This window comes from Mus caroli, unplaced genomic scaffold (genome assembly GCF_978045245.1).
Source record: "Mus caroli unplaced genomic scaffold, Mus_caroli_1 scaffold_18, whole genome shotgun sequence".
Lineage (NCBI taxonomy): Eukaryota > Metazoa > Chordata > Mammalia > Rodentia > Muridae > Mus > Mus caroli.
Window position 1 is genome coordinate 78,843,214 of NW_028227273.1, and position 26,880 is coordinate 78,870,093.

The following is a 26,880-nucleotide window of genomic DNA, read 5'->3' on the forward strand; positions in this document are numbered from 1 at the left end:
GTGGCGGGCAGACGGACAGACGGACGGGCGGGCGCTCCTCGGGGTTTGGCGGCTAAGGCATCTCCATGGGTCCGGCCAGCTGCGCAACCGTGCTATGAGTGTTTCCACCACTCCAAGGAAACAGCATTCAGAGTTCTTGGATAAGTTGGCCTTGTGAGGAGCTGGCGATAATTTAATTCCATCTCCAGGTTTTCTGTAGGCACATCGAGAACCATGAGCAGCTTTACTAAGGATGAGTTTGACTGCCACATCCTTGATGAAGGCTTTACTGCAAAGGACATTCTGGACCAAAAAATCAATGACGCCTCTTCCTCTGATGATAAGGATGCGTTCTATGTTGCGGACCTCGGAGACATTCTAAAGAAGCATAGGAGGTGGCTAAAACCTCTTCCCCGCGTTACTCCCTTTTACGCAGTCAAGTGTAACCATAGCAGAGCCATATTGAGGACCCTAGCTACCATTGGGACAGGATTTGACTGTGCAAGCAAGACTGAAATACAGTTGGTACAGGGGCTTGGGGGTGCCTCCAGAGAGGATTATCTATGCAAATCCTTGTAAACAAGTCTCTCAAATCAAGTATGCTGCCAGTAACCGAGTCCAGATGACTTTTGACAGTGAAATTGAATTGATGAAAGTTGCCAGAGCACGTCTAAAGGCAAAGTTGGTTCTGCGTATTGCCACTGATGATCCCAAAGCAGTTTGTCGCCTCAGTGTTAAGTTTGGTGCCACACTCAAAACCAGCAGGCTTCACTTGGAACGAGCAAAAGAGCTAAATATTGACGTCATTGGCGTGAGCTTCCATGTGGGCAGTGGATGTACTGACCCCGAATCCTTCGTGCAGGCAGTGTCGGATGCCCGCTGTGTGTTTGACATGGGAACAGAAGTCGGTTTCAGCATGTATCTGCTTGATATTGGTGGTGGCTTTCCTGGATCTGAAGATACAAAGCTTAAATTTGAAGAGATCACCAGTGTAATCAACCCAGCTCTGGACAAGTACTTCCCATCAGACTCTGGAGTGAGAATCATAGCAGATACTATGTCCTGTCAGCTTTCACGCTTGCAGTCAACATCATTGCCAAAAAAAAAAAAAGACGTGTGGAAGGAGCAGCCCAGCTCTGACGTTGAAGATGAGTCAAATGAGCAAACCTTCATGTATTATGTGAATGATGGAGTATATGGATCATTTAACTGCATTCTTTATGATCATGCCCATGTGAAGGCCCTGCTGCAGAAGAGACCCAAGCCAGATGAGAAGTATTACTCATCCAGCGGCCAACATGTGATGGCCTTGATCGGATCGTGGAGCGCTGTAACCTGCCTGAAATGCATGTGGGTGATTGGATGCTGTTTGAGAACATGGGTGCATACACCGTTGCTGCTGCTTCTACTTTCAATGGGTCCCAGAGGCCAAATATCTACTATGGAATGTCACGGCCAATGTGGCAACTCATAAAACAGATCCAGAGCCATGGCTTCCCGCCGGAGGTGGGGGAGCAGGATGATGGCACTGCAGCCCATGTCTTGTGCCCAGGAGAGCAGGATGGACCATCACCCTGCAGCCTGTGCTTCTCCTAGGATTAATGTGTAGATGCCATTCTTGTAGCTCTTGCCTACAAGTTTAGCTTGAATTAAGGCATTTGGGGGACCATTTAACTTAATTACTGCTAGTTTGGGATGTCTTTGTGAGAGTAGGGTTGGCACCAATGCAGTATGGAAGGCTAGAGATGGGGGTCACACTTACTGTGTTCCTATGGAAACTTTGAATATTTGTTTTATATGGATTTTCATTCACTTTTCAGGCATGATACTAACGTGTGCCCCTCAGCTGCTGAGCAAGCATTTGTAGCTTGTACATTGGCAGAATGGGCCAGAAGCTTATGTTGTGACCCATTGTGAAAATAAAGTATCTTGAAATAACTGGGCATCAGGGAATGTTTGCAAGTATCCCTTAAAGAAGGCACAAACACCTGCACAGGCTGCTGTATCCCAGCAGTGAGTCTAGCCCAGCACAGCAAAGAGGAGAGGTGGATGGCACAAGGCTGTGCCCTCTCTGTACAGCATCAGTCTGCTTAGCTCATCCCAAGTGTGTGCAGTTGGCTGAGAACTTTGGTGCCCAGAGTCAGTTGGTGAGGAATGTCATCTGCCTAGTGACCATTTGGCATGGCCACTTCCTAGGGAGGTCATCTGAGGTTCTTTGAACCTTGCCTGCAGAAACCCTGACTGTTCCCCAAACCTTGACTTCAACTGCATCACCACCTAGTAACAGTTGGAAGTATCATACAGCATTTGGCAGTCAACTTCCTGTAATAAATTCAACAATAGCAAAAAACAAAACAAAACAAACTGTGATCTCTTGTAAAAGTACATCATAAAAGGATCAGGAAAATGAAGTTACCAGAATTCCCAGTCTCTCTGTGGACTGTATTTATAGTTTAAAGTTTATTTTTATACTGAAGCATCTTCAATTCAAAAATTAGACTTCTAAGCCTCAAACTTAACAGGGATAAAATTGTAACAGGATAAGATGGTGCAAAAGTTCCTTGGTTTTAAAAGCTGGGCATGGTGGCATACGCCTTTAATCCCAGCACTCGGGAGGCAGAGGCAGGCGGATTTCTGAGTTCGAGGCCAGCCTGGTCTACAGAGTGAGTTCTAGGACAGCCAGGGCTACACAGAGAAACCCTGTCTTTTTTTTTTTTTAATATTTTTTATTAGATATTTTCCTCATTTACATTTTCAATGCTATCCCAAAAGTCCCCCATACACTCCCCCCCCACTCCCCTACCCACCCACTCCCACTTTTTGGCCCTGGCGTTCCCTTGTACTGGGGCATATAAAGTTTGCAAGTCCATTGGGCCCCTCTTTCCAGTGATGGCCGACTAGGCCATCTTTTGATACATATGCAGCTAGAGTCAAGAGCTCTGGGGTACTGGTTAGTTCATAATGTTGTTCCACCTATAGGGTTGCAGATCCCTTTAGCTCCTTGGGTACTTTCTCTGGCTCCTCCATTGGGGGCCCTGTGATCCATCCAATAGCTGACTGTGAGCATCCACTTCTGTGTTTGCTAGGCCCTGGCATTGTCTCACAAGAGACAGCTATATCTGGGTCCTTTCAGCAAAATCTTGCTAGTGTATGCAATGGTGTCAGCGTTTGGAAGCTGATTATGGGATGGATCCCTGGATATGGCAGTCTTTAGATGGTCCATCCTTTTGCCACAGCTCCAAACTACACGGATCCTCTGGTAGTATTATGTCCAATTTTCTGAGGAACCGCCAAACTGAGAGAAACCCTGTCTTGAAAAACCAAAAAAAAAAAAAAAAAAAAAAAAAAAAAAAAAAAAAAAAAAGAAAGAAAGAAAAAAAAAAGAAAAAGTTCCTTGGTTTTGTATTTTTGCTGAGGCCATTTAAGGTATAATTAGAATTTGATCTCCTTAACAGAAAATCCCATAGAAAGTTGCCCAATTCTGTTCTAAGAACCCAAGATCAGGATGTCCTAGCTGACTTCTGTCAAATTGCCTGCTTACATGAAGTGTCCTTCACCCTTCCCCGAAGCTGCAGAGCAAGACGCCAGGGTGTGGTTTCTGCCTTTAAAAACCCCTGTGTTCTGGATACTCAGCTACATCTAGGTCCCTGAATACCTGAGTGTAGTTACGGCCAGCTGGAATAAAGACTTACAACTGGCTAAAAACTCTGAGTTGTCATCTCTGGTAGACTCCTTATAGCAAAATCAAATCCTAATCTTATAAAAGTTACTAGCCTGCCAATTGGTGGTGGCATATTCCTTTAATCCTAGTACTTGGGAGGCAGAAGCAGGAGAATCTCTGAGTTCTAGGCCAGCGAGGTCTACAGAGTTCAGGACAGTCAGGACTACACAGAGAAACCCTGTCTTAACCACCACCACCACAACAACACACACAAACACACACACACACACCAAGAAAGAAAGAGAGAAAGAAAGAAAGAAAGAAAGAAAGAAAGAAAGAAAGAAAGAAAGAAAGAAAGGAAGGAAGGAAGGAAGGAAGGAAGGAAGAAAGAAAGAAAGAAAGAAAGAAAGAAAGAAAGAAAAGAAAAAGGAAAGAAAAAATGAAAGAAAAAAGGAAAGAAAGAAAGAAAGAAAGAAAGAAAGAAAGAAAGAAAGAAAGAAAGAAAGAAAGAAAGAAAGAAAAGTGATTCAGCCATATCCACTGGAATCAGGGAGAATCCTGAAGCCAGCACCACTGTTTGACACTATTACAGCGGAGCTGGGCCAAACGCTGCTGCAAGTTCTGTCTTTCTGTCTCTCCCTTTGTGGGTTTGGTCTCTGTGTGTTGCACTCCTGGGGACTTTCTGCATTATGATTCATTTTAATGTCTTTTCCTAAGAAAACTATGCCTGAGTCTTTCTAGGAAAACCCTAAAATTAACTTTATCTGACCCTATTTGGAGTCTTCTTTATGCCCTGTAGAACATTAGGCACAGACAAGCACAGAGCTAAGTGAGGCCATTTCTCCAGGAATCTTCCTGGGGTATCTGCCCCTGAGCTAACTCAAACGGTATAATTGATGAAGGGTAAGCAGAGACAACTGACGAACTCTGACTGGTCAGGAGAATAGCTTACAGATTCAGGGCCTCTTTTTATTATATTCTTAGAGATCTCTGAAAATGTAGTTTAAAGATAGGGAGTCATACAGGGTACACTCCTGGAGGAATAGAACTCAGTAAATATAATAGATTGACTAAAATAAACTTCCTACTTTATAGCATAGATGATGAAACATATAGCAAAAGAAGTTGGTATGATAAATAAACAAATCTTTAAAAAAAAAGGGGGGGGGGCTGGTGAGATGGCTCAGTGGTTAAGAGCACTGACTGCTCTTCCAAAGGTCCTGAGTTCAAATCCCAGCAACCACATGGTGGCTCACAACCATCCATAATGAGATCCGAGGCCCTCTTCTGGAGTGTCTGAAGACAGCTACAGTGTACTTACATATAATAAATAAATAAATCTTTAAAAAAAAAAGAAGTTGGGTATTAGTATTTGCTATACATAAAAAGACTGGTTCAGGGGGCTGGTGAGATGGCTCAGTGGGTAAGAGCACCCAACTGCTCTTCCGAAGGTCCGGAGTTCAAATCCCAGCAACCACATGGTGGCTCACAACCATCTGTAACAAGATCTGACGCCCTCTTCTGGAGTGTCTGAAGACAGCTACAGTGTACTTACATATAATAAATAAATAAATCTTTAAAAAAAAAAAAAAAGACTGGTTCAGATATTTTCTGTTTGTCTGGAGTGCTTTGAAACCTAAAAGCAGGCTGTCACATAATAAATGTGTGTGCTTTGAAGGAAACATTCTTTAGATTCTTTAAATTGGAGTTATAGGGCTGATAATACAAATAAAATCTGTTCTATTTGTATTTTCTAATTGTAACTGAACTTGTAACTCTGAACATATAATGTAAAATCAAACACATAATCTGTACTTCATTAGTCTGTCTTTGTTCTGTGAAATCTATATAAACGAAGAAACACCGGATTGCTAGTCAGTCAGAGCTGGGAGATTCCCTCAAATCACCTGTGCCTGACTCATTCCTTCCCCTGGCTAACTCCTCATCTCCTTTGGGGGGAGGGGGGCTGCTGATAAACAGCTAGAAACAGCCAGAAGCAGGACCCTGGCAAGAAACCCTATCTGTGGGGCTTTGGTGGGATTACTAACTTATTGTAATCTGTTAAAGATAGCTAAAACATACAAGTTAATGGTCAGTCACCTTATAAATGATCAAATTCTTTAATGGCTCAGAACTATGTTTGTAGTCATGGGAAGTACAAATGTAATCCATTTAAAGAGACAAGCTTGGAGGGAGAGACCAATTTATATCTCCTATTATACAGTATTTTTGTACATGTAGTTGAAATTAAGCCTAAAACAAGTCAAAAACAAATTTAAGGTAAACTTAAAGTTTAAGGTTAAATAATATTCAAAATTAAATACTTTTTTTTTTGGAAAAACTGGATATGAAGAATTAGATGAATGAGTAAAACGGTTTAAATTTATAATGCACTTACAAGGCTAGATGTCCCCAAGACCCCAGTACCTCTCTTGGATGAAGCATAGTCCTTCCAGAGTAAGTTGCATTACAGGACAGATACAAAGGGAGATACGACCTACCAGAAGCCTGCTACTTCTGCCCACAGTTGTGAGACCTGACCAGCTCTGGCTGTGTTGGCCAACTGAGGAGAACCTCCTCCTTATCAATAGAAAAGATGAATTACTCCTCATGTCTCACATGACAGGGAGATGGATTCTCTTGCCCAATCCACATCCTAAATGTCTAAAACAAGAGAAGGACAAATAGCAAGTCCTCTGCCCTCGGTGTCTCCAGTGCTGATGTATGAGGATGCCATTGAACAGGGCAACATTGTATCTAGGCCCATCACCTGACTGGTAGGTATGTGACCTGCAAGCTGGTTCAATTGGTCATTCCCTTGACCCTGGCACATCTTAGCAAAAGCTAATTCCGGGATCCACACCCTGGCTGAAAGAGGTTGTGAGATACAATCACCAAGCTCACAGTTTTGGAAACTTATTCAGAGTTCCAAGCAGTATCTTCAGGACTTCGCTAGACAATCCTACAAAAATGGCTCAGTAGCATTCTCCTTCTCTTTTAAATTACCAACTAAATGCTGGATGTAACTGACTTCCTTTTACACAGCTTCCAGGTACTTGTTCCTTATGCAGGAGTCTGATGTAAACTAACAGCTATTACGGTTACCGTATCCCTCTGCAGAATGCTAGTACATAGTACATTTAACTTTGTGATAAGTTTGTATTTAACCTGATATCAACTTCTGTTGATCTTGACATAAAAATTTTCTTCATTAACTTTGTCTCTTAATGTTCTCTACACAGTTGTACAGTTATTACCTCATAACTTATGTTCTGGATCTTTGCCAGTTACCATAGTCCCTGGGACGGGCCCTTTTCTGAGGCACCCTAACTACTGCTCCTTTGTCCCCGCATCAATCTTTTGTCAGCTTGAAAGAGTTAAACAGAGATTGGTGCCCTCAAATACCTGAAAGTAGTTAGGTGACCCCTGAAAAAGAAACTAATGAGCCACAAGCCATCCAATGCTTCCTCCTGTCTGTCACCCCAGGAATGCAGGACGGCAACGATATGATCCATCACAGCCAATCAAGTTAAAATTCTCCTCAGCTAAGTGGTCAGAGGACCCCTCTTCCACAGACCCAAAACTACCTACCTCCAGCAATGACATTCCTCAGCAGGAAACAGCTAGGGAAGAATCTACAACCCTGCCCCTGATTCCCTGTTGTTTTTATATCCCCTTAAGTTTGGAACAATGTAGGAGCCCTATAAAACAGGGTTCCTACAAGATTACACATCGTCTTGTTATCTGTTGAGACACCTGTCTAGACTTTGGCTGGAAACTCCAGAAGAGAGGGCCTACAGGAAGACATGTAAGCTACGAGCTACAAGCATTTCTACCCCATTATTCGTAGTGGCCATTTTTTTCTGAAGGCAGTCAATCTCCCACACATCTGAGTATACCCACCACTCATTATATGTGCCAATAAACATGGTCCTATCTATCGAAGACCGTGGTGCTGTCTCTTTTCCTGTCTTCCATCTCTTTAAGATGCCTCAGATGGTGCATAACATGCACCATCATACCTGGTAGTCTTATATGCATGGTAGCCACACCTGAGTAAGAACATTTAGTATTCCTACAAAACTTAGGTTTGACGGAGTTAATTCCATCAGCATGGCCTTTCTTCCAAATTAAAGTCACACCTAGCTTTGGGAAGGGAGACTTCAACTCAGAAAACACTTAGAATTTCGTCATAGCATTTGCATATGGTGTGCAGTTTATTGAATAGGGGTTAATAATCCTCACTTCCTGGTCCCCCCCCCTTATGTGTTATACTTGTGTACTAGATCCATTGGCTTTTCTCTGGACATGAGATTCGCCAAATGAGCTAAGACTGCTCTGTTGTAACTGATACCTACCTTCTGTGACATTTTTGGCTTTCCTCACTCTCTTGCTGTGATAAAGCAAGCTGTTTGGTTGTGAGCTAAGTGGTCATGATGGTAAAAGGTGACTACTGGTCAGTGGAGATCTGAGCCTTCATATCAAAAGCCTGCAAAGGACTATATCCTGCCAGAAGTCACCAGAGTGAAATGACATGGGTTAAGAAAGAATGCTTCTTCTCCTCAGGTTACTTTTCTTTGACTTTGTTGTCTGGAGACCTGTATCTTTTCCACTAATTGTTCCATGTCTCTTACCAGCAAGGGCACTTCTGCAGACTACAAAACATGCCAAGACTTTTAGACAGGAGCTATTTCTTGCCATCCTTAAATTTAAAAATAACTTCAGGGGGCTGGAGAGATGACTTAGCAATTAAGAGCACTGACTGCTCTTCCAGAGGTCCTGAATTCAATTTCCAGCAACCACATGGTGGCTCACAACCATCTGTAGTGGGATCTGATGCCCTCTTCTGGTGTGTCTGAAGACAGCTACAGTGTACTCACATACATAAACTAAATAATTCTTTAAAAAAATAAATGAGTAACTTCAGGCTTATCATTTCCCATGTTGGGAAGCCAAGATGATAAAGTACCTGTGTCATTATGTTCCTAGTGTTAAGAATGGATAAAGATCAAAACAAAACACAAACAAACAAAAGTTGGGCAGTGGTGGCGCACACCTTTAATCCCAGCACTTGGGAGGCAGAGGCAGGTGGATTTCTGAGTTCAAGGCCAGCCTGGTCTACAGAGTGAGTTCCAGGATAGCCAGGGCTACACAGACAGAAACCCTGTCTCAAAAAACAAACAAAAACAAAAACATAAAAAAAAACCAAAGAATGGGTAAAGATGAGCCTCCCGTTGAGCTGTGAGTCAGATGGATTTATTAAACCAACCAACAAACTTGGATGTGAATTGTGTTTTGTGTGAAATCTGCAATCAGATTTCACACAAAACACAGAATCTTCAATTCTGTTTTATTTAGTGTTACTGCTGTGAAGAGTCACATGATGAAGGAAACTCTTATAAAGGAAAACATTTAATTGAGGCAGGCTTACAGTTTCAGAGGCTTAGTCCATTATCATCATGGCACACACAGTGCTGGAGCAGGTGCTGAAGAGTTCTTGGTCGTTAGACAGCAGAAGGAGACTTGTGCCACACTGAGTATAGCTTGAGCTCCCCCTACAGTGACACACTTCCTTGAACAAGGCTATACCTACTTCAACAAGTCCACATACAAATGTTCCTTATCATGCTGTGCCATTATAAACATGACAGCAATCTCATGTAAACAGCCTTCTCACCACATGGGAAGACTTCTGGTAGGGAATGCTCTAGGCTGCCACTGGGAATCGTCATTGGTGAGTGTGCTTCAGGACCTAACCTGCATCTTCAGGGAAGTCCTTTGGCTGTGGCAGGCTAGGAGGACTGTCCTGTTCCAGAAGAGCCTTGAGAGTATCGTGTGAGTTCTGACAAAGCAGGCGTGTGTGAACTTGGCAGTGGCGCTGAGACCTCTAAAACCTTGGGGATGAAAACATTTCAGTTTCCCAGGGAAGCAAACAAGGCTCTCTTGAGAGTCATAGACAATGGGTCTTTAATAGAGGATGGCCCTGACATTTGCCTGAAGGGGAAAGAGAAGCCTGGAGCTAAGTCCTGGAATTTCTTTAAGGCCTCACGAAAATGATAAAACTAATGTATAAAACTAAGATAGTAACCAATCAGGAATGTGCTAACGTAACTGCTACTTACCTAGCCAATCATGTTAGAGATTACCTAACTCTTCTGGAAAATTCCCCTAGCTTGGCATAAAAGGAATTTGCAAGCTCCTCTTAGGGTCACCATTTTGTATGACTGGTTGACCTCCCCCCACTCCCCAATAGTGTTCTTTCTGCAGAATAAACACTCTTTGCTTTTGTATCCCATTTGAGCCTGGGGTCTTCCTTCAGCGATTCTCACACCTTTACAGTGCCAGAAACGCAATGATCACCAGAGTGGCCAGTCTCAGAGTTCCTTCGCCATTGGAAATAAGCCATGAGTTTGAGATGGAATGTTTTGAGAGCACAGCAGTGAGATCCTGGGGCCAGCACCAAAGTTGGAGCTTTTGAATTGTTACCGTAGGTGTTCCTATTGCACTGTCAGGGCTCACAGCTTAGGGTTGAGTCGTTAGCATATCACAACCTGCCTTAAGCTTGGCTCAGATAGGAGCTACCTTGTGAGTGGCTCCTTAGCACATCTCGGAAGCATTACATTATTCCAAGTCACACAACATGGTTTCACCTGCCCTAACAACTTTGAACACTTAGAAACAAAGAAAGCTCTTTAATGATACTTGTTGTCCATTGGCTAATGCTCAAGGAAGATTCAACCTTGAATAGAATGTTTCACTAACGTATAAATACCTTAGGCATTTGCATTTTATGTATGTTGTCATCCTTAAATCTCAGACTCAGGTTACATTGTGAACAATTTGAATGGAGACAGGAGAATTCAAGTCTGGCTACTTGGACAGATGGAAAATTTACACAGCTAAAATATTGTCAGGATTATTTCTTAAATATATCAGTATTGTTCTTTTTCAAATAATTTGATACCCAGGGTCATCTTGCCCACATAGAAGAACTATGTTTTTCTTAATAAGAGGGCTTACTGGAAGACCTGAACTTAATGATGGCTGTGAACCTTGAGCTGCCTGTTTGAACATGTTCTTTGGGGATGGGCCCAATAGCTGGCAATCTTGGTGAACAAACATTCTAGCATTGTTAATTTTGTTTATCTTTAACACACCTGGGTAGCGTTACTTATCTTTGGGGTGTTTTATTAGCTCTCATTTGACTAAGTTCGACTTTATATATATATATATATATATATATATATATATATATATATATATATATATATACATATATATATATATATATTTTAAAAGATTTATTTATTATTATATCTAAATACACTGTAGCTGTCTTCAGATGCACCAGAAGAAGGCGTCAGATCTCATTATAGACGGTTGTGAGCCACCATGTGGTTGCTAGGATTTGAACTCAGGACCTTCAGAAAGCAGTCAGTGCTCTTAACCACTGAGCCATCTCTCCAGCCCATATTTATTTTTTAAGTTTTTTTTGTTTTTGGTTTTTTTGTTTTTTTGTTTTTTTGTTTTTTTTTTGTTTTTTTTGTTTTTTTGAGATAGGGTTTCTCTGTGTAGCCCTGGCTGTCCTGGAACTCACTCTATAGACCAGGCTGGCCTCGAACTCAGAAATCCGCCTGCCTCTGCCTCCCAAGTGCTGGGATTAAAGGTGTGTGCCACCATGCCCGCCCGACTTTTTCTGCTTTAATGTCTTCTAAGCAAATCTATTAGCCATTGCTTCATTAAATCAATTCTATTACACTGAGTTTCTTCTACATCAGTATGTGCTGATCGTTGAGTTTTATGAGAGGAAAATTAACGTGTATGGCATTAACTGAGGAATATTTGGGGGATCATCATGAAAAATGGGACAGCACAGAGTCCTGCTACGATGAATTCTCAGTGAATACTTCATCTAACTCTACCTTCCAACCAGAACTTTAGTATACCTTTCCTTAGTATAGTAGATCTATTTCAGCAGAGAGTTTACTGGAATTTAGATCTTTGTGAGTGTGGTACTAGGGATTGAACTTGGAGCTCCATGCATGCTACCAACCTCTCTGTCACTGACCTACATTCCCAGTCCTCTTCCTTCATTTTGGGACCGAGTCTCACTAAGTGGTACATAATGCCCTTGTATCTTCAAGCCTTCTCTTTCTCTGAGCTCCCAAGAGGCTGGTAGTAAAGACTTATGCCACCGTCCCAGCTGAACTTGACTCTTTTGTTTTTTTAAGATTTATTTATTATATATGGTATTCTGCCTGCATGAATGCCTACATGCCAAAAGAGGGCATCAGATCTCATTACAGGTGGTGGTGAGCCACCATGTGGTTGCTGAGAATTGAACTCAGGATCTCTGAAAGAGCAGTCCATGCTCTTGACCTCTGAGCCATCTCTCCAGCCCCTTGCCTATTCTTAAAATGAATCTCCGAGCCTTATCTGTAGATTTGTCTCCCCACCGCAGGAAATTAGAGTTCCTCAATTTTGCTTTTATTAACAATCAGTCTCAGATTTCTGTCTTTTGTAGAGCTTCATTTGAGTTTTAGGATTGCCTAATTCCCATGTATCTGTACTTACTATTTTTTTATATATCTGAACACGCATCTACAAATTCATAATCTACTTCTTTCCATTGCTGTTCTAAATTTATTGCCTATCAATATTTCAAAGTCTGAACTGCTATGTTTTGGAAGAGGACGTGCGTGCATGCGTGCATGCATGGTTCTCCTGCATGCCCCAGTAGAGGTCAGAGAACAACTTGTGCAGTCCACTTTCTCCTGCCACTATTATGTGGGTCATCAAGCTCCTAATTTGTTCAGATTTTACATCTACCGTTACAGTTCTTTAAATAAATTCATCCCAGACAATCTCTGCAAGCTTTAGACCAACAAATTAGTGAGAGACAAACTAAGAAGTCAGTCATAGAGAGTCCAGAGTCCGAATTCGGAGGCCCTAGTCTATAGTCCCGGAAGAATGAAGATTTAAATACAAGGCCATGGCTAAACATCTGAAGTTCATTGCCAGGACTGTGATGGTTCAGGAGGGGGACGTGGAAGGTGCCTGCAGGACCCTAAACAGAATCCTCACCACCGATGGGCTTATGGAAGTCATAAAGCAACGACGCTACTATGAGAAGCCTTGCTGCCTCCAGCGGGAGAGCTATGAAACGTGCCGGAGGATCTACACATGGAAATGACTCGAAAGATTAACTTCTTGATGCGAAAGAACCATGCAGACCCATGGCTGGGCTGCTGAGGCTTAGGGCTAGGCACCCACACTAGTTCTATGTCCAAATTCCTTTTTTTATCCAGCCAAGTTCTGTTACTTTTCTCCACAATAAACTCCATCACAGGTGAAAAACAAACAAACAAACACACACACACACACACACACAAAAACCCAAATGTTAGAACCTAGTGGGGAAACTCCCACTCAATTCCCGATTCGGCGTGCACCCAAAAAATCACGAAGGACCACCTTGATGTAATTACATGAGGTCGTTTAATTACTGAGCTCTGGACCACACAGGAGATAACGGATGTCAGCCACGAGGCTCGAAAGCTAGGGGTTTTTAATGGAGTAAGGGGCTTAGGTGTGTGGAATTCAGCATAGCGACACACTATTGGCTTATTCAAACATCAGCAGAAAAATTACATGTACGTGCAGGGTGTCAGAGTTCTGTGAGTTGTTGACTCAGTTTAGATATCCCTGTTATGTCTTCACATTCCTCTTTATCTTATGGTTAAGCTGTTCCCAGGAATGTTTTAACTACGGGCATACCCAGGTTTGTTTTTCTTTTTTCTCAGCCCCAGGCAGCCTCTAGTCTCACAAACAACCAGCAATTTCTGAGTACTTTATATGACTTACAGGTCTTGAAATTTCATCTTTCTTTCACAAACAAACAAACAAACAAACAAAAAGAAGTCAGTCGTAGATTTAAGCTGATTGTGTCTACATATTTCAAACTTAGGGCAGCCAATAAACAGTGCGTTCACAGCACTATCAAAAGTTCTTAAATCTCATATATACACATATGTATATAATATATACATATATATATATTTAAAAGTCTAATATTGCTTAGGTAGCAGAATTGAAGGGAAAGTCAAACTAGAGTTGGGGTATCGCACCTGTGCCTGTTTGTTTTGCTCTAGCAGCCGGTAGTTCGTATTCTTATCACTAGTCATTTTAAATTAATTTCTTTTTAAAAGATCTATTTATTTATGTGTATTTTCGTAAGTCTAAGTGTATGTTAGTGCACCACGTAAGTGTAGGTAGCCATAAAGTCAAGAAAAGTCACCAGATCCCATGAACTGCAGTTACGGGGTGAGGGTTGTGAGCTGCCCCCACGATGGTGATGGAAGAGAATGTGTGTACTCTGCAAGAGCTGTAAGTGCTCTTAACCACTGAGCCATCTCTCCACCCCTCTTATAAGCTAATTTCTATTCAGTAATAACGATTTATATTAGCCAAGGCGCTCCATTATCACGCCACGAACATTTTAGTAAACCTATGTGCTTATTTATTAAAGTTATTGTTAAATTAGAGGCTCTTTAAATATAAAAAAAAAAAACTCTTTCATAGCCTAATTTTTAGGTTCTTTTCCGGAGAGCCTTATTTGTTTTGATTTTTGTCTATCTATTTGATTAAGCTACTTATCTCAGGCGAGACGTGAGCTCAGGGTACGCCTGCCAAAGCTGGACTTCCGGTCCCACCCTCACCCCCGGCTTCCCGGAGATTGAGTGAAACCCCACTCTAGAGCAGACCTAAGCACTTAAAGCTCTGCTCCATGGTTTTAAGACCTTTAGTAGACAAGACACAGGTCAGGTAACACAGCCTGCCAAATTGAAAAAGAGGAGTCTGCAGGAACGGACGCCGCACAGAGAACAAGTGTGCGCCTGCGCGCTGGCCACCACCTGATTCGTGCAGGGGCCTGGCAATCCCAGCGAGAGGCGGGGCAGCCTGGAGAAAGCCAGGGGCAGGAATTGCACCCTGACTGACAGGCAGAGCCCCGCCCTCCGCTTTTCTTGTTCCCGCCCCTCGGTCAGCTGTCTGTCAATTGGCGGATTCTCCTGTCAGTCGGCCTCGGAGCTCCTCAGAGGGACGAACGCCGGCGGTGGCCTCAGAGCCGCGGGATTCTGAACCATGAGTGCAGGCGAAACCTTCAGGACCAGCGAGGCTTTCTAGGCTCAGCCCGTGAGACCCCATATCCCCTAAACTAGATTCGGACCCCCTCAGCGTGACACGCGCGCGCGCGCTCACACGCACACACCCCGTCACCTCAGCTTCTCGGGAACTCCAAGCGCGCTTTGGCTGAGTGAGGTCCCAAATGCACTTGTGCGGAACCAACCCACCCTCTGCCTGAGGAACCTGGGTAGCTCGCTTAGTCAGAGAGACTACGTTTCCAGACAGGAAACCTGGACTCTCAGCGTGGAGACTCTCCTAAGCCCCAAAGACCCCAAACGCCCTCAGTCTCGAGGACCTGTCTGTCACTCCAGATAGGCTTCCAGAGATCCTAAATGCTCTCGTCCGGCAGGACCCTAAATACCTCCGACGTGACAAATCCCAGCTCTTCATGACATAATATTCGTCAAATCTTGTCAGTCTGCGAGTCTCCAAACCTTATTTCACAGCCTGAAAGACTCCTCTAGCCTACAAACCCAATTCCTTCAATCTGATGCACCCCAATCCTCAGCCCGAGGTTCCCTAAATTAAAATCTCAGCCAGAGCGTTCCTACATTTTCACCAGAGGGACTTCAATCCCTTGTACTCGGGATTCCCGAATCCATTTACCTGTAAACATCTTTCAGACCCTGACTGACTCCTTGGTCCAGATGAAGAGCAAGTGGGAACGGGGGCAGGGGGAACCCCGGTTGGCGGGAGGAATCTTCCTTCCTTGCTGTCGCAGGTCCTGACCCGGATGGAGGGTCGGTGCCTCGGTTTAGGGCTCAGTCCAGAATCCTTGCTCCTGCGCCAGAGTACTAGACCTCGGAGTCCGAAGAAGGCGCCTGTGTTGGCTGCATGGATTCCCAGCCCCCAGCTCCTTCCCATGTGCTGGTGGGCATCTCTGCTAGCCTAAGGCCCTTAATTGCCTCTTCATCCATAGGACCCTGGACCTCTCCAGTGAAATGTCCTGCACCATGAACATCAACAAGCTGGAAGAAAATAGTCCTGAAGGAGATACAGGGAAATTCGAGTGGAAACCCAAGGTAGTACGAAGTTATCCTAGAGTCAGGAGGATCGTGGGGTGGGCAGAGGCAAACAGCCTTGAGTACCATAGACTCTTGGTCTACACTACCATTTTGATCTTCCTATGACAAGATGGTGGGTCCCGATATGTGAGAGAGAGAGGAAAGGCTCATTAGCAACTGCTCTGTCAGCATGAACATCCAGTGTTTGCTTAAAGAAGGTTCTGGGAATGGGAGGATAACCTTGGTCACTGAGACCACATTCCAGGGTCCCAAGCCCAGCCCAGCATGTTCCGTTTTTTGTTTTTATTTTTTTCCTCCAGGTCAAAGATGAATTCAAAGACATTTCCATATACTTCTCCAAAGAAGAATGGGCGGAGATGGGAGAGTGGGAGAAAATTCGCTATAGAAATGTGAAAAGGAACTATAAAATGCTGATTTCAATAGGTAACAAGAAGTCTTCAGTTGAACCAGTCTAGATTAAAAAAATAAAGTCTCAGTTCCCATGTTCCCATGTTATGTTAGGGTCTTCCCAGGTATCTACAATGGTACAGTTCCCAATGGAGACAAGTTTAGAGGAAACGTGTGTGTGTGTGTCTATGTGTGTCCAGGACTAAATGTTAACACTGGCCCTGTAGAGATCTCATCTCCACACCCAGAGCCTACTTGGCCTTGTGATACATTTGTTCCATCCTCTAGGACCTTTTTAAGAGGAACATTTTGCTGCTTTTCAGGTCTCAGAGCCCCTAGACCAGCTTTCATGTGTTACCAAAGGCAAACAATGAAGCCTCAGATAAATGACAGTGAGGATTCTGATGAAGAGTGGACACCTAAGCAGCAAGGTGAGGAGAGGCTAGGAGAGTTTAGAAGTGAGGTGAGGGGGCAGGAGGATTTAGAAGTACCCATCGGAAACCAACCCAGATTTAGGTTCCAAAAATGTCTCAGAATTAACTTCTGAAAACTGGGTGTTTTCAGAATCAAGGGTCAGCAAACAAACAAGATGCAATGCAAAATTAATAGTAAGAATCTATTCCTGTACATTTTAAAATATGTGAAAACTATATACTATTTATAAATATAATAAATATGAAATATATCCAAATCTGGGCATGAACAAGAAATATCAAACCCAAAGTAGCTAGGATAAGCACCTTACCTGGTCTGTAGCCTGCCTGCTCATTATTAATCATGTAAATATGACCATGGTTGTGCAAATGTCTCTTCAAGATCTTAGTTTCACTTTTTATATGTACATAAAGAAATCTAAATCATAAAGTAATTCTATTTTAATTTTTTTTTTTGAGACAGGGTTTCTCTGTGTAGCCCTGGCTACCCTGGAACTCACTCTGTAGACCAGGCTGGCCTTGAACTCAGAAATCCACCTGCCTCTGCCCCACAAGTGCTGGGATTAAAGGCATGGGCCACCACGCCCAGCTCTATTTTAATTTTTGAGGGACTTACTATTTCTGGTAGCTGTGCCATTTTATATTCCCATCAAAGGTGGTCATTCAAGCATTCCAATTTGTCCTTATCCTTGCCATTACTTATGATATATCACTACTGGGATTTTAATTTTCATTTCCCTGATAATTAATTGTGTTGAACACCTTTTTCTATGCTTGTTGGCCACTTAAATATCTGGAGAAATGTGTGCTCATTGCATTAATTAGGTAGCTAAAGAGCTGTCAACAAAATATCATGTGCTAAATTTTTAAGCAGAAATATATTTCTTACAGTTCTAGAGGCTAGAAATCCAAAATGGGAGTGCTGCCTTGTCAGGTTTCAACAATGGCTTCTCCTTTGTGTATAAGAGATCTCCACTGTGTATTCACATGAACTATGTGTGTTCATGTGTAGAACACATTTAGCCTTTCATAGGATCTCTACCTATGAAAGAACTAATTCAATTATGGGGCCACAGTCTTCAGGTGTCATCTTGTTCTGATTAGCTTCTAATAGCTTCATCTCCAAATATGTTAGGAAATAGAACTTGAATACAAAAATATAAGTTGATTTGATAAAAATGAACTTGAGTCTAATCACCTATTTTTGACTTTATATTGATGTTGTGGTTGTTGAGTATTCTAGATACCAACCCCTTATTATATATACACTTGCAGATACTTTCTTCTATTATTTAGGTTACCCTTTTCATTCCATTGTTTTGTTTGATGTTTTTAAAATTAATGTAATCCTACTTCTCTGTTTTTGCTTTTTTTTTTTTTTTTTTTTTTTTGGTTTTTCCAGACAGGGTCTCTCTGTATAACCCTGGCTGTCCTGGGGACCTCGAAATCTGCCTGACTCTGCCTCCTGAGTGCTGGGATTAAAGGCATTCGCCACCACTGCCCGGCAGTTTTTGCTTAATTTTTTGGTGTTATACCAAGAAAATTAATTATGTTTGCAATGTTATGCAGATTTTAGTCTATCTTTCTTCTAATGGTTTCATAGTTACATGTCTTGGATATAACAACTTAAAACATGTTGTTATCTTAGATTTTGTTCTTTTTCAAGATTCTCTTGGCTATTCTGATTCCCTTAAGATCCTATATTAATCTATATCCTATATTAATCCTTTATTAATTATTTTTAATGCAGCAAAACACAGCATTGGCATTTTGATAGGGAACATGTTTAATCTATACGTCATTTGAGGTAATATAAGCTTTTATAACTTTGTCTTATAAACCAGGAACAAATCTTTTACATCCTTTACTTTCCTACTAAATATTTTATTATTTTAATCATTGTAGATGTGATTTTTTTTTAATTTCCTTCCTGGATTGTTTATTGTGGGTGTATAAAAACACAACTGGAGCTAGAGAGATGGCTCAGTGGTTAAGAGCACTGGTTGCTCTTCCAAAGGTCCTGAGTTCAATTCCCAGCATCCACCTGGTGGCTCACAACCATCTGTAATGGGATCTGATGCCCTCTTCAGCTCCAAGACACCTCTCATAAAAAAAAAAAAAAAAAAAAAAAAAAAAAAACAACTGATTTTTTTTAACTTTAAAAAAATTATTTATGCCGGGCGTGGTGGCTCATGCCTTTAATCCCAGCACTTGGGAGGCAGAGGCAGGCGGATTTCTGAGTTCAAGGCCAGCCTGGTCTACAAAGTGAGTTCCAGGACAGCCAGAGCTACACAGAGAAACCCTGTCTCAACACCCCCCCAATTATTTATTTATTTATTTATTTTTTTATGTATATGAGTACACTGTAGCTGTACAGATGGTTGTGATCCTTCATAAGGTTGTTGGGAATTGAATTTAGGACTTCTGATTGCTCTGGTCAACCCTGCTCGCTCAGTCCATGCTCTCTCAGGCCCAAAGATTTATTATTATTATAAATAAGTACACTGTAGCTGTCTTTAGACGCACCAGAAGAGGGCATCTGATCTCACTACAGGTGGTTATAAGCCGCCATGTGGTTGCTGGGATTTGAACATAGAATCTTCAGAAGAGCAGTCAGCACTCTTACCCGCTGAGCCATCTTGCCAGCCCCACAACTGATTTTTAAAATTAATTTTATATCCTGCAATTTTTAGTGTAATCTTTTTATTTATTTTGTATTATTTATTTATTTGTTTGTTTGTTTTTGGTTTTTCTAGACAGGGTTTCTCTGTGTAGCCCTGGCTGTCCTGGAACTCACACTGTAAACCAGGCTGGCCTCGAACTCAGAAATTCACCTGCCTCTGCCTCTGCCTCCCAAGTGCTGGGATTAAAGGTGTGCACCAACACGCCCAGCTCTTTTAGTGGAATCTTAAAGGATTTCTGTGTATAAGACAATGTAATTTGTAAAAAGAATAATTTATTTCTTTATTTCCAAATTATATGATTTGTATGTGTATGTATGTGTGTGTATGTATATATATATGCCTACTTATTCTAACCAGGGCTTCTGGTATTATGTTGAGTAGAAATAGCAAGAATGAGAATCCTTGCATGTCTCTTGTGATCCTAGAGGAAAGAATTCCAATATTTCACTATTAAAACTGACACTGAAAATGACCTCTTACCGAATGACCTTTTTGTGTGTACATAATATCTCCTTGTTCCTGTTTTATTCAGTGTTTTCTTTGTCACAGGCTGATTTACTTATTTACTTAAAAATAAATGTATTGGATATCTTATAAACATAAAACAAAGATAAGATGAGTTTTGTCTAATTGGATAAGCTTAAATAAAAACACCAATGTCCCCCAATAGAATGATAGGGTTAATAATATTTTAGAGTTAATTTCCGGTGGGGGGAGGGTGTAGGGACCTTCGGGATAGCATTTGAAATGTAAATGAAGAAAATATCTAATAAAAAATATATATAAGAAATAATTTCCGTATCACTCTTGGGTCATCCTTGAAGTCTTCACTCAGTTATCCAGAATTCTCTGTTCCTGGTGAGAATCCCAAGTGTAAAACTATATACCAACCCAAACCCTGATTTCCTATCCCTTTCAGTCAGTCCTCCTTGGGTGCCTTTCCGGGTGAAGCACAGTAAACAGCAGAAGGTAAGTGCTTTCCAAATCCTACAGACAAGGAAACCTTCCTCATAGATCCAAACACAGGTAAGGAAAGGGGAAGGCTTAGAGTACCCTGGGAATTGCTACCTTCCCGGTCTCGTCTACACAGTGTCTCTCAGCCTCCCTGTCATTTAAATTAATAAGAACATCACTCACTTGAGTGTTCCTGCCTCAGTTTTTTTCCTGCTATGTCAAAGTGAGAAATTCACTAATGTACTCTAAGGATAGTTTACAAATACACAGAGGATTTTACTTTGAATGGCACACATAAAGGAGATATGATCCTCTCCTTCATAAAGACTCATTCTGATAAGAAACAACAACTCTGTCACTTAGAAGACTCAAGTTTAATAGCAAGGGATCCACAAATGAGACATGACTTAATCAGGCATGGTAGTGCTTGCCTGTAATTACATGAGAAGCAGAGTCCCAAGGAATACTGTGAGTTTGAGGCCAGCCTAGTCTACTTAAGGAGTTCCAGGTCTACCACAGGTATACAATGATATAATGAGTTTTGGAATGGGAAAAAGAGAAGGATGTAAGCGTTCATATAGGCAAATAATTTCCATTGAAATATCATCTGTGGGAAAGACTATGAGAGAAGCTAGTAATCTCACATTAGTATTATATTCAGCTGTGGGTATTGTAAATAGAATTATTATGTGTGGGTGGTTGGAGAGAGGACTCAGTGGTTAATAGCATTTCTTGTTCTTCCAAAGGTCCTGAGCTGTACAGTTCAAAACTACCCTTTAACTCCAACTCCAAGAGATTGAATGCCCTTGTTTTACTCTGACAGAACCTGTGCACCACCCCCTCACACACACACACACACACACACACACACACACACACACACACACACACAAATAGAAATGAAAATAAATCTTTTAAAAATGAACAATTAGCATGTATACAAACTTATGAATGAAAAAATTATTGAATTTTCTGGAAAAATTAGTACTAGAATTAGTTAATCTAATTCCAAAGTCATCCTAAGCATTATGCTCAGACCTATAGTTTAAGCACTTGAAAGGCTGAGGTAGGAGGAATCCTGTGAGTTTGAGGCCAGCCTCTATCATGAGATCCCATCTCAAACAAGCAACCTAATTCTAGAATCAACTATTTCCAGAATGCCAATTTACAATTTTATCATCACTTCATTAGTTGTAGAGGTACATTTCTGCCGCCATCTCTTCATTTTCTTCCCAGAGATACTGTTCTGCTCTCACTTCCTTTTACAGATGTGTTTTATCAGCTTTGTTTTCTACATTTCTCATCTGATCAATATTTCCTACTTTACAGATATACCCTCTTTCTCTCTGTAAGCCTTATCTTCTTCATTGCAAACTTTGTTGACCTTCCAGCTAGCCTTCCCAAATATCCATCTCCCTCAAGCCTGAAAGAAGCCTGAAGGGAGAAAGCCTAGCAGATGGCCTCTTGCCCTGGATTCATTAAGTTCTTCCTTGTCTCTTCCTTATTCAGATACTCTACACATTAACTAAAGTCACAGGTGAAGTTTTATAAAAAGTCTTAAAGAACTACTTGAAATGCCTGTTTTGTTTTGTTTTGTTTTGTTTTTAATATGTGACTCTAATTAAAGGAATCATCTAGAATGCCATTTAGTGGTGAATCTAATGTGAAGGAAGGGTCTGGAATAGAAAATTTGCTGAATACAAGTGGCTCAGAACACGCCCAGAAACCAGTGTCCTCCCTTGAAGAAGGAAATACCTCCGGACAGCACTCTGGGAAAAAACTGAGTAAGAGTAAATAACCTGGGAACTTTAATCCCTCTCGGAAGGCTAATGAGAATGGCCTGGAATGGTCAGTGTAGTGACTTCAGAAAGTTCTGAACTTGGTCTTGTCTAAGCTGTGGCATTGACAGTGGGCATGCTATTAAGTAATATGTCAGAACACCTACTTTAAATGCATAAACTTGGGTTGTTACTCACATGGAGGTACTGGGACTTGGGCAATCTTACAAACTCTGCAACCTTGTGAACGTTAATATGTGGAAATAATAAGGATATGGTAGGTAGCTCTAATGTTGCTTTTTTTTGTTGTTGTTTTTTGTTTTTTGAGACAGGTTTTCTCTGTATAGCCCTGGCTGACCTGGAACTCACTTTGTAGACCAGGCTGCCTTGAACTCAGAAATCCACCTGCCCCTGCCTCCAGAGTGCTGGGATTAAAGACGTGCACCACCACGCCCGGCCTCTCATGTTGTTTTCAAACAGCCAGTGAAGCATAAAGCAACTGATCCAATAAATCTCTGTGGCAATAGAAACCAAATACTCTCAATGCTGTTTGCCCAGGTCTTTGTTCAATGCCTAATTGCAGTGGACCCTTAATTACTATTTTATAAATGAATCAACATGTGAACGAACCATTTTTAAATAGAAAATGTGAGCAAGTAGAAATTAAACCTGAAGAGTCAGAAATTAAAATTAAATTAGATATCTGTTGTCAGTTTAATATGGGATCTTAGCTTCTTTTTTTTTTTTTAGATTTATTTATTTATTATATGTAAGTACACTGTTGCTGTCTTCAGACATACCAGAAGAGGGAGTCAGATCTCATTACGGATGGTTGTGAGCCACCATGTGGTTGCTGGGACTTGAACTCAGGACCTTTGGAAGAGCAGTCAGTGCTCTTACCCGTTGAGCCATCTCACCAGATCTTAGCTTCTTTAAACAAAAAGTTCAAAGGAACGCATATGGCAGTAAATTTCACATTTTCTTTTAAAACATTTTAAAGTAAATTTTTTTAGGTTTTTGTTTGTTTGTTTGGTTGGTTGGTTTTTTTCAAGACAGGGTTTCTCTGTGTAGCCCTGGCTATCCTGGAACTCACTCTGTAGACCAGGCTGGCCTCAAACTCAGAAATCTGCCTGCCTCTGCCTCCCGAGTGCTGGGATTAAAGGCGTGTGCCACCACGCCCAGCAATTTTTTAGTTTTTTAAAGATTTATTTTTATATGTATATGAATGTCTGCCTCCATGTATGTGTGTGTACCATGTGCATGCCTGATGCCTGCAGAGATGGGATGAGAGTATTTGATTAGCTAGAACTTACAGATGGTTTAGAGCCATGGTGTGAGTGCTAGGAACCAAACCCAGGTCCTCTAAACATACACTTTAACTGCTGGGCTATATTCCCAGGCCCAGATTTTAGATTTTATGAAGAAATGGGGATAAATGCTTGAGATTCACACACTTTAAGTCACCTTTGTTCTCCACTCCAGAATTTAGGAAAAAGAACGTTGAAGTGAAAATGTACAGGCTTCGAGAGAGAAAGGGCCTTGCATATGAGGAGGTCAGCGAGCCTCAGGATGATGACTATCTCTGTAAGTGTCCATCAAGGCCATCTGATGTAGAAGGTAGGAATGCCTTAGTCTAGTGATTCATTTGATCATGTGGAACCTTGATCATGTCTACTCTAGTGACTTTGGGTGCAGATTATGAGAGTGACAAGAGTGCTTTGCTCTTTCTGAAGACCTTTAGATCTGGGGATGTTCACATACCTTTCCCAATCCCTGCTGTTTTTACCTTAGATTGTGAGAAGTGCCAGAATTTCTTCATCGACAGTTGTCCCAACCATGGGCCTCCTTTATTTGTAAAAGACAGTATGGTGGACAGGGGGCATCCCAACCACTCAGTCCTCAGTCTGCCCCCTGGGCTAAGAATTAGTCCATCGGGCATCCCTGAAGCTGGACTTGGAGTCTGGAATGAAGCATCTGATCTACCAGTCGGTCTGCACTTTGGCCCCTATGAGGGTCAGATCACAGAGGATGAAGAGGCAGCCAACAGTGGTTACTCCTGGCTGGTGAGAAATGTCTCCTTTTCCTTCATCTTCTGTCTCCCCACATCCTTTCTGTATTTCTGGTGTGACAAAGTAGAATATGGACAAGGACAACAGTGTACTGAATGGTCTTTGTTCAACATGGAAGTCCTGCTTCAAGGTCTGAAGGTGAGTGGGGTGGAATGGTACAGAGACAAAGAAAACACATGTGTACATAATGACTCAAAAGCCTCATGTGCGGTCGCTGTGAGTGGCTGAGTTCATAGCTCAGCACTGGTGAGTGTGAGGTGGCATGATTTCATTGTCATCCTGGAGCTTTAATGTATTTCTTTCTGACACTCAGATTACCAAGGGAAGAAACTGCTATGAGTATGTGGATGGACAGGATGAGTCCCAAGCCAACTGGATGAGGTAAGACCACTAGGTTCCAAGAAAGACTGTCACTCATAAGACATGACTCCTTCAATGGTTCCCATATGCTCTGCTCATTTTTTTTCTCTGCAAAGTACTTCTTTTATATTATGGAAATTAAGGAAAAATAAACTAACATTATCATTAGCTTTTATCAAAGCACAAATCTACTCAGCAAAATTGGAATACTGAGGGAAACCCTTAAGGAGCCTATATTCACTGAAAACACTGGGCTTACAATTTATTCAATATTTATGAAACATTTATTTTGAGTCCTAGTTCAGAAAATAGATCTTATTACTTGAGCAGATCATACAACTTGTGTCCTTACAAGAGGCATGTTACAGATATTTTATTAAAAGAAAGTTTGACTAAAAGTCTCATATATTTTGAGAAGTACACAGTGCTAAAACAACCTACAACAGAGGACCTTTGGTCTGTGAGGGCAGGAAATTTCCTTAGCTTCAGAAATAACCATACTGGATTCTGGAAGGATGAAGGTTTGGATGCTGTGTACTCTAGCCATTTTCTATGAGGATTAACTTAAATTTCTTATCCTCCTGATCTCATTTCTTGATTATAGGCAGGCACCATACCCAATATTATGTGGTGCTGGCAATGGAGTCCAGGCTTCTGTATACAGAGGTGAAGCCTTCCAACCCAGCTTTATCTTCAGCCTTATCTTTTGTGTTGTCTTGCTAAGAGATCTCTTAAGCTTTTATGGTAGCCTGGGCAGGTAATGAGAAGAACTTTCAAACAAAGTTGGGATCAGTGTAGGATGAAATATACTATTCTAGAAGCAGAGTGTATGAAAAGTACCAAGCTCTAAGGTATGCATGGGCAGATTTATAGTTTAGAGAAACAAGAAGTCATTTTTTTGTCACTAGTAAAGATAGAAGACTGAAATAGAGCTTTGAAAACTGGGCTCTTGGGGAAAGAGAGGCCTTTGGGATAGATGAACAGGGCTTGGAGCTAGGATATCCGTATGTTATGGATATCCTAGGGACATCTAAGGGACAGATGAGAACAGAAGGTTCTTTGAAATGTGGAAGGGGGGGTTGGAAACATCAATCATGGGGGCACTGGACACCAGTAAGGGGCTAGTGCAGACATGGGGCTGCCTGCCTGATATTTTCTTCCTTTTCCTTCCACTCTAGGTATGTGAACTGTGCCCGGGATGATGAAGAGCAGAACCTGGTAGCCTTTCAATATCACAGGAAGATCTTCTATCGAACCTGCCGGGTTATCAGACCAGGTTGTGAGCTTCTGGTCTGGTATGGGGATGAGTACGGCCAGGAACTGGGCATTAAGTGGGGAAGCAAGATGAAGAAAGGATTCACAGCAGGAAGAGGTGGGCACTATTATGATTCCTTAAAAAAGAAAGAGAAGAGGGAATTCTCCTTGAGAATTTTCATTTTCTTTTTTTTTAAATTTTTAATATTTTTTATTACATATTTTCCTCAATTACATTTCCAATGCTATCCCAAAAGTCCCCCATAGCGCCCCCCACTTCCCTACCCACCCATTCCCATTCTTTTGGCCCTGGCATTCCCCTATATTGGGGCATATAAAGTTTGCAAGTCCAATGGGCCTCTCTTTCCATTGATGGCCGACTAGGCCATCTTTCGATACATATGCAGCTAGAGACAAGAGCTCCGGGGTACTGGTTAGTTCATCATGTTGTTCCAACTATAGGGTTGCAGATCCCTTTAGCTCCTTGGGTACTTTCTCTAGCTTCTCCATGAGAATTTTCATTTTCTAACTCCTTTTAAAAAATGATTTCTGGTAAATAAAAATGTTTAAATTCATTAGGGAAAAATGAAAATAACAAGCATTTCTATAGGAGTACAATGTCAAGTGCCAAAGCTTACCATATTAACTGCATAAAAATAAGCATCGAGAGCATTCAAAAATCATCCTACTAATAGGGAAAGGAAGAAAAATGAGAGCGAGGGTGAAGCAAGAAAATGGACCATGAATAGGAACCCTCAAAGGCATTTTTAGAGCTAGGATTTCGCACCAAGGAACAGACACAATACTGGCCAGGAATGAGACCCTGGATGCAACTGAAAGCTACTCATAAATGGGATAAATGAAAAACAAATCAAAACCCTAGATTGCTTAATCCAGATACTACTGCCCTGCCCCATCCCACTCCAGGTTCAGACTGAGTGTGAGTCAAACACAGGTAAGAGCTATTGTGGTGGCTATTATTGGTTGTCAGCTTAACTGTAGCTGGAACAAACTACAATCCAGAAATGCAGGGCATACATGTGAGTTTTTTCTGCTTGGTTTGAAGTGGGTGAATTCACTTCTAATGCAGAAGTTTGAGTTAGAAAGACAC

The 26,880-nt window shown here is 41.6% G+C and overlaps 1 protein-coding gene and 2 pseudogenes across 1 annotated transcript in view; all 3 read left to right on the forward strand.

Moving 5' to 3' along the window:
- The first annotated feature begins 213 nt into the window (after positions 1-213).
- On the forward strand, positions 214-1,588 carry LOC110284279 (ornithine decarboxylase pseudogene; annotated as a pseudogene).
- Positions 1,589-12,632: 11,044 nt separating this feature from the next.
- LOC110312179 (small ribosomal subunit protein bS21m pseudogene) lies at positions 12,633-12,892 on the forward strand (annotated as a pseudogene).
- Positions 12,893-14,715: 1,823 nt separating this feature from the next.
- Positions 14,716-26,880, forward strand: part of Prdm9 (PR/SET domain 9) — a 21,831-nt gene continuing 9,666 nt past the window's right edge. Inside the window, exons 1-10 of the mRNA XM_085832883.1 lie at positions 14,716-14,833; positions 15,744-15,846; positions 16,149-16,272; positions 16,560-16,667; positions 20,274-20,323; positions 21,936-22,092; positions 23,569-23,670; positions 23,878-24,149; positions 24,469-24,536; positions 25,694-25,887. Coding sequence (XP_085689009.1) covers positions 15,766-15,846; positions 16,149-16,272; positions 16,560-16,667; positions 20,274-20,323; positions 21,936-22,092; positions 23,569-23,670; positions 23,878-24,149; positions 24,469-24,536; positions 25,694-25,887 — 1,156 coding nt within the window. The 5' untranslated portion in view covers positions 14,716-14,833; positions 15,744-15,765. The remainder of the gene's footprint in view (positions 14,834-15,743; positions 15,847-16,148; positions 16,273-16,559; positions 16,668-20,273; positions 20,324-21,935; positions 22,093-23,568; positions 23,671-23,877; positions 24,150-24,468; positions 24,537-25,693; positions 25,888-26,880) is intronic.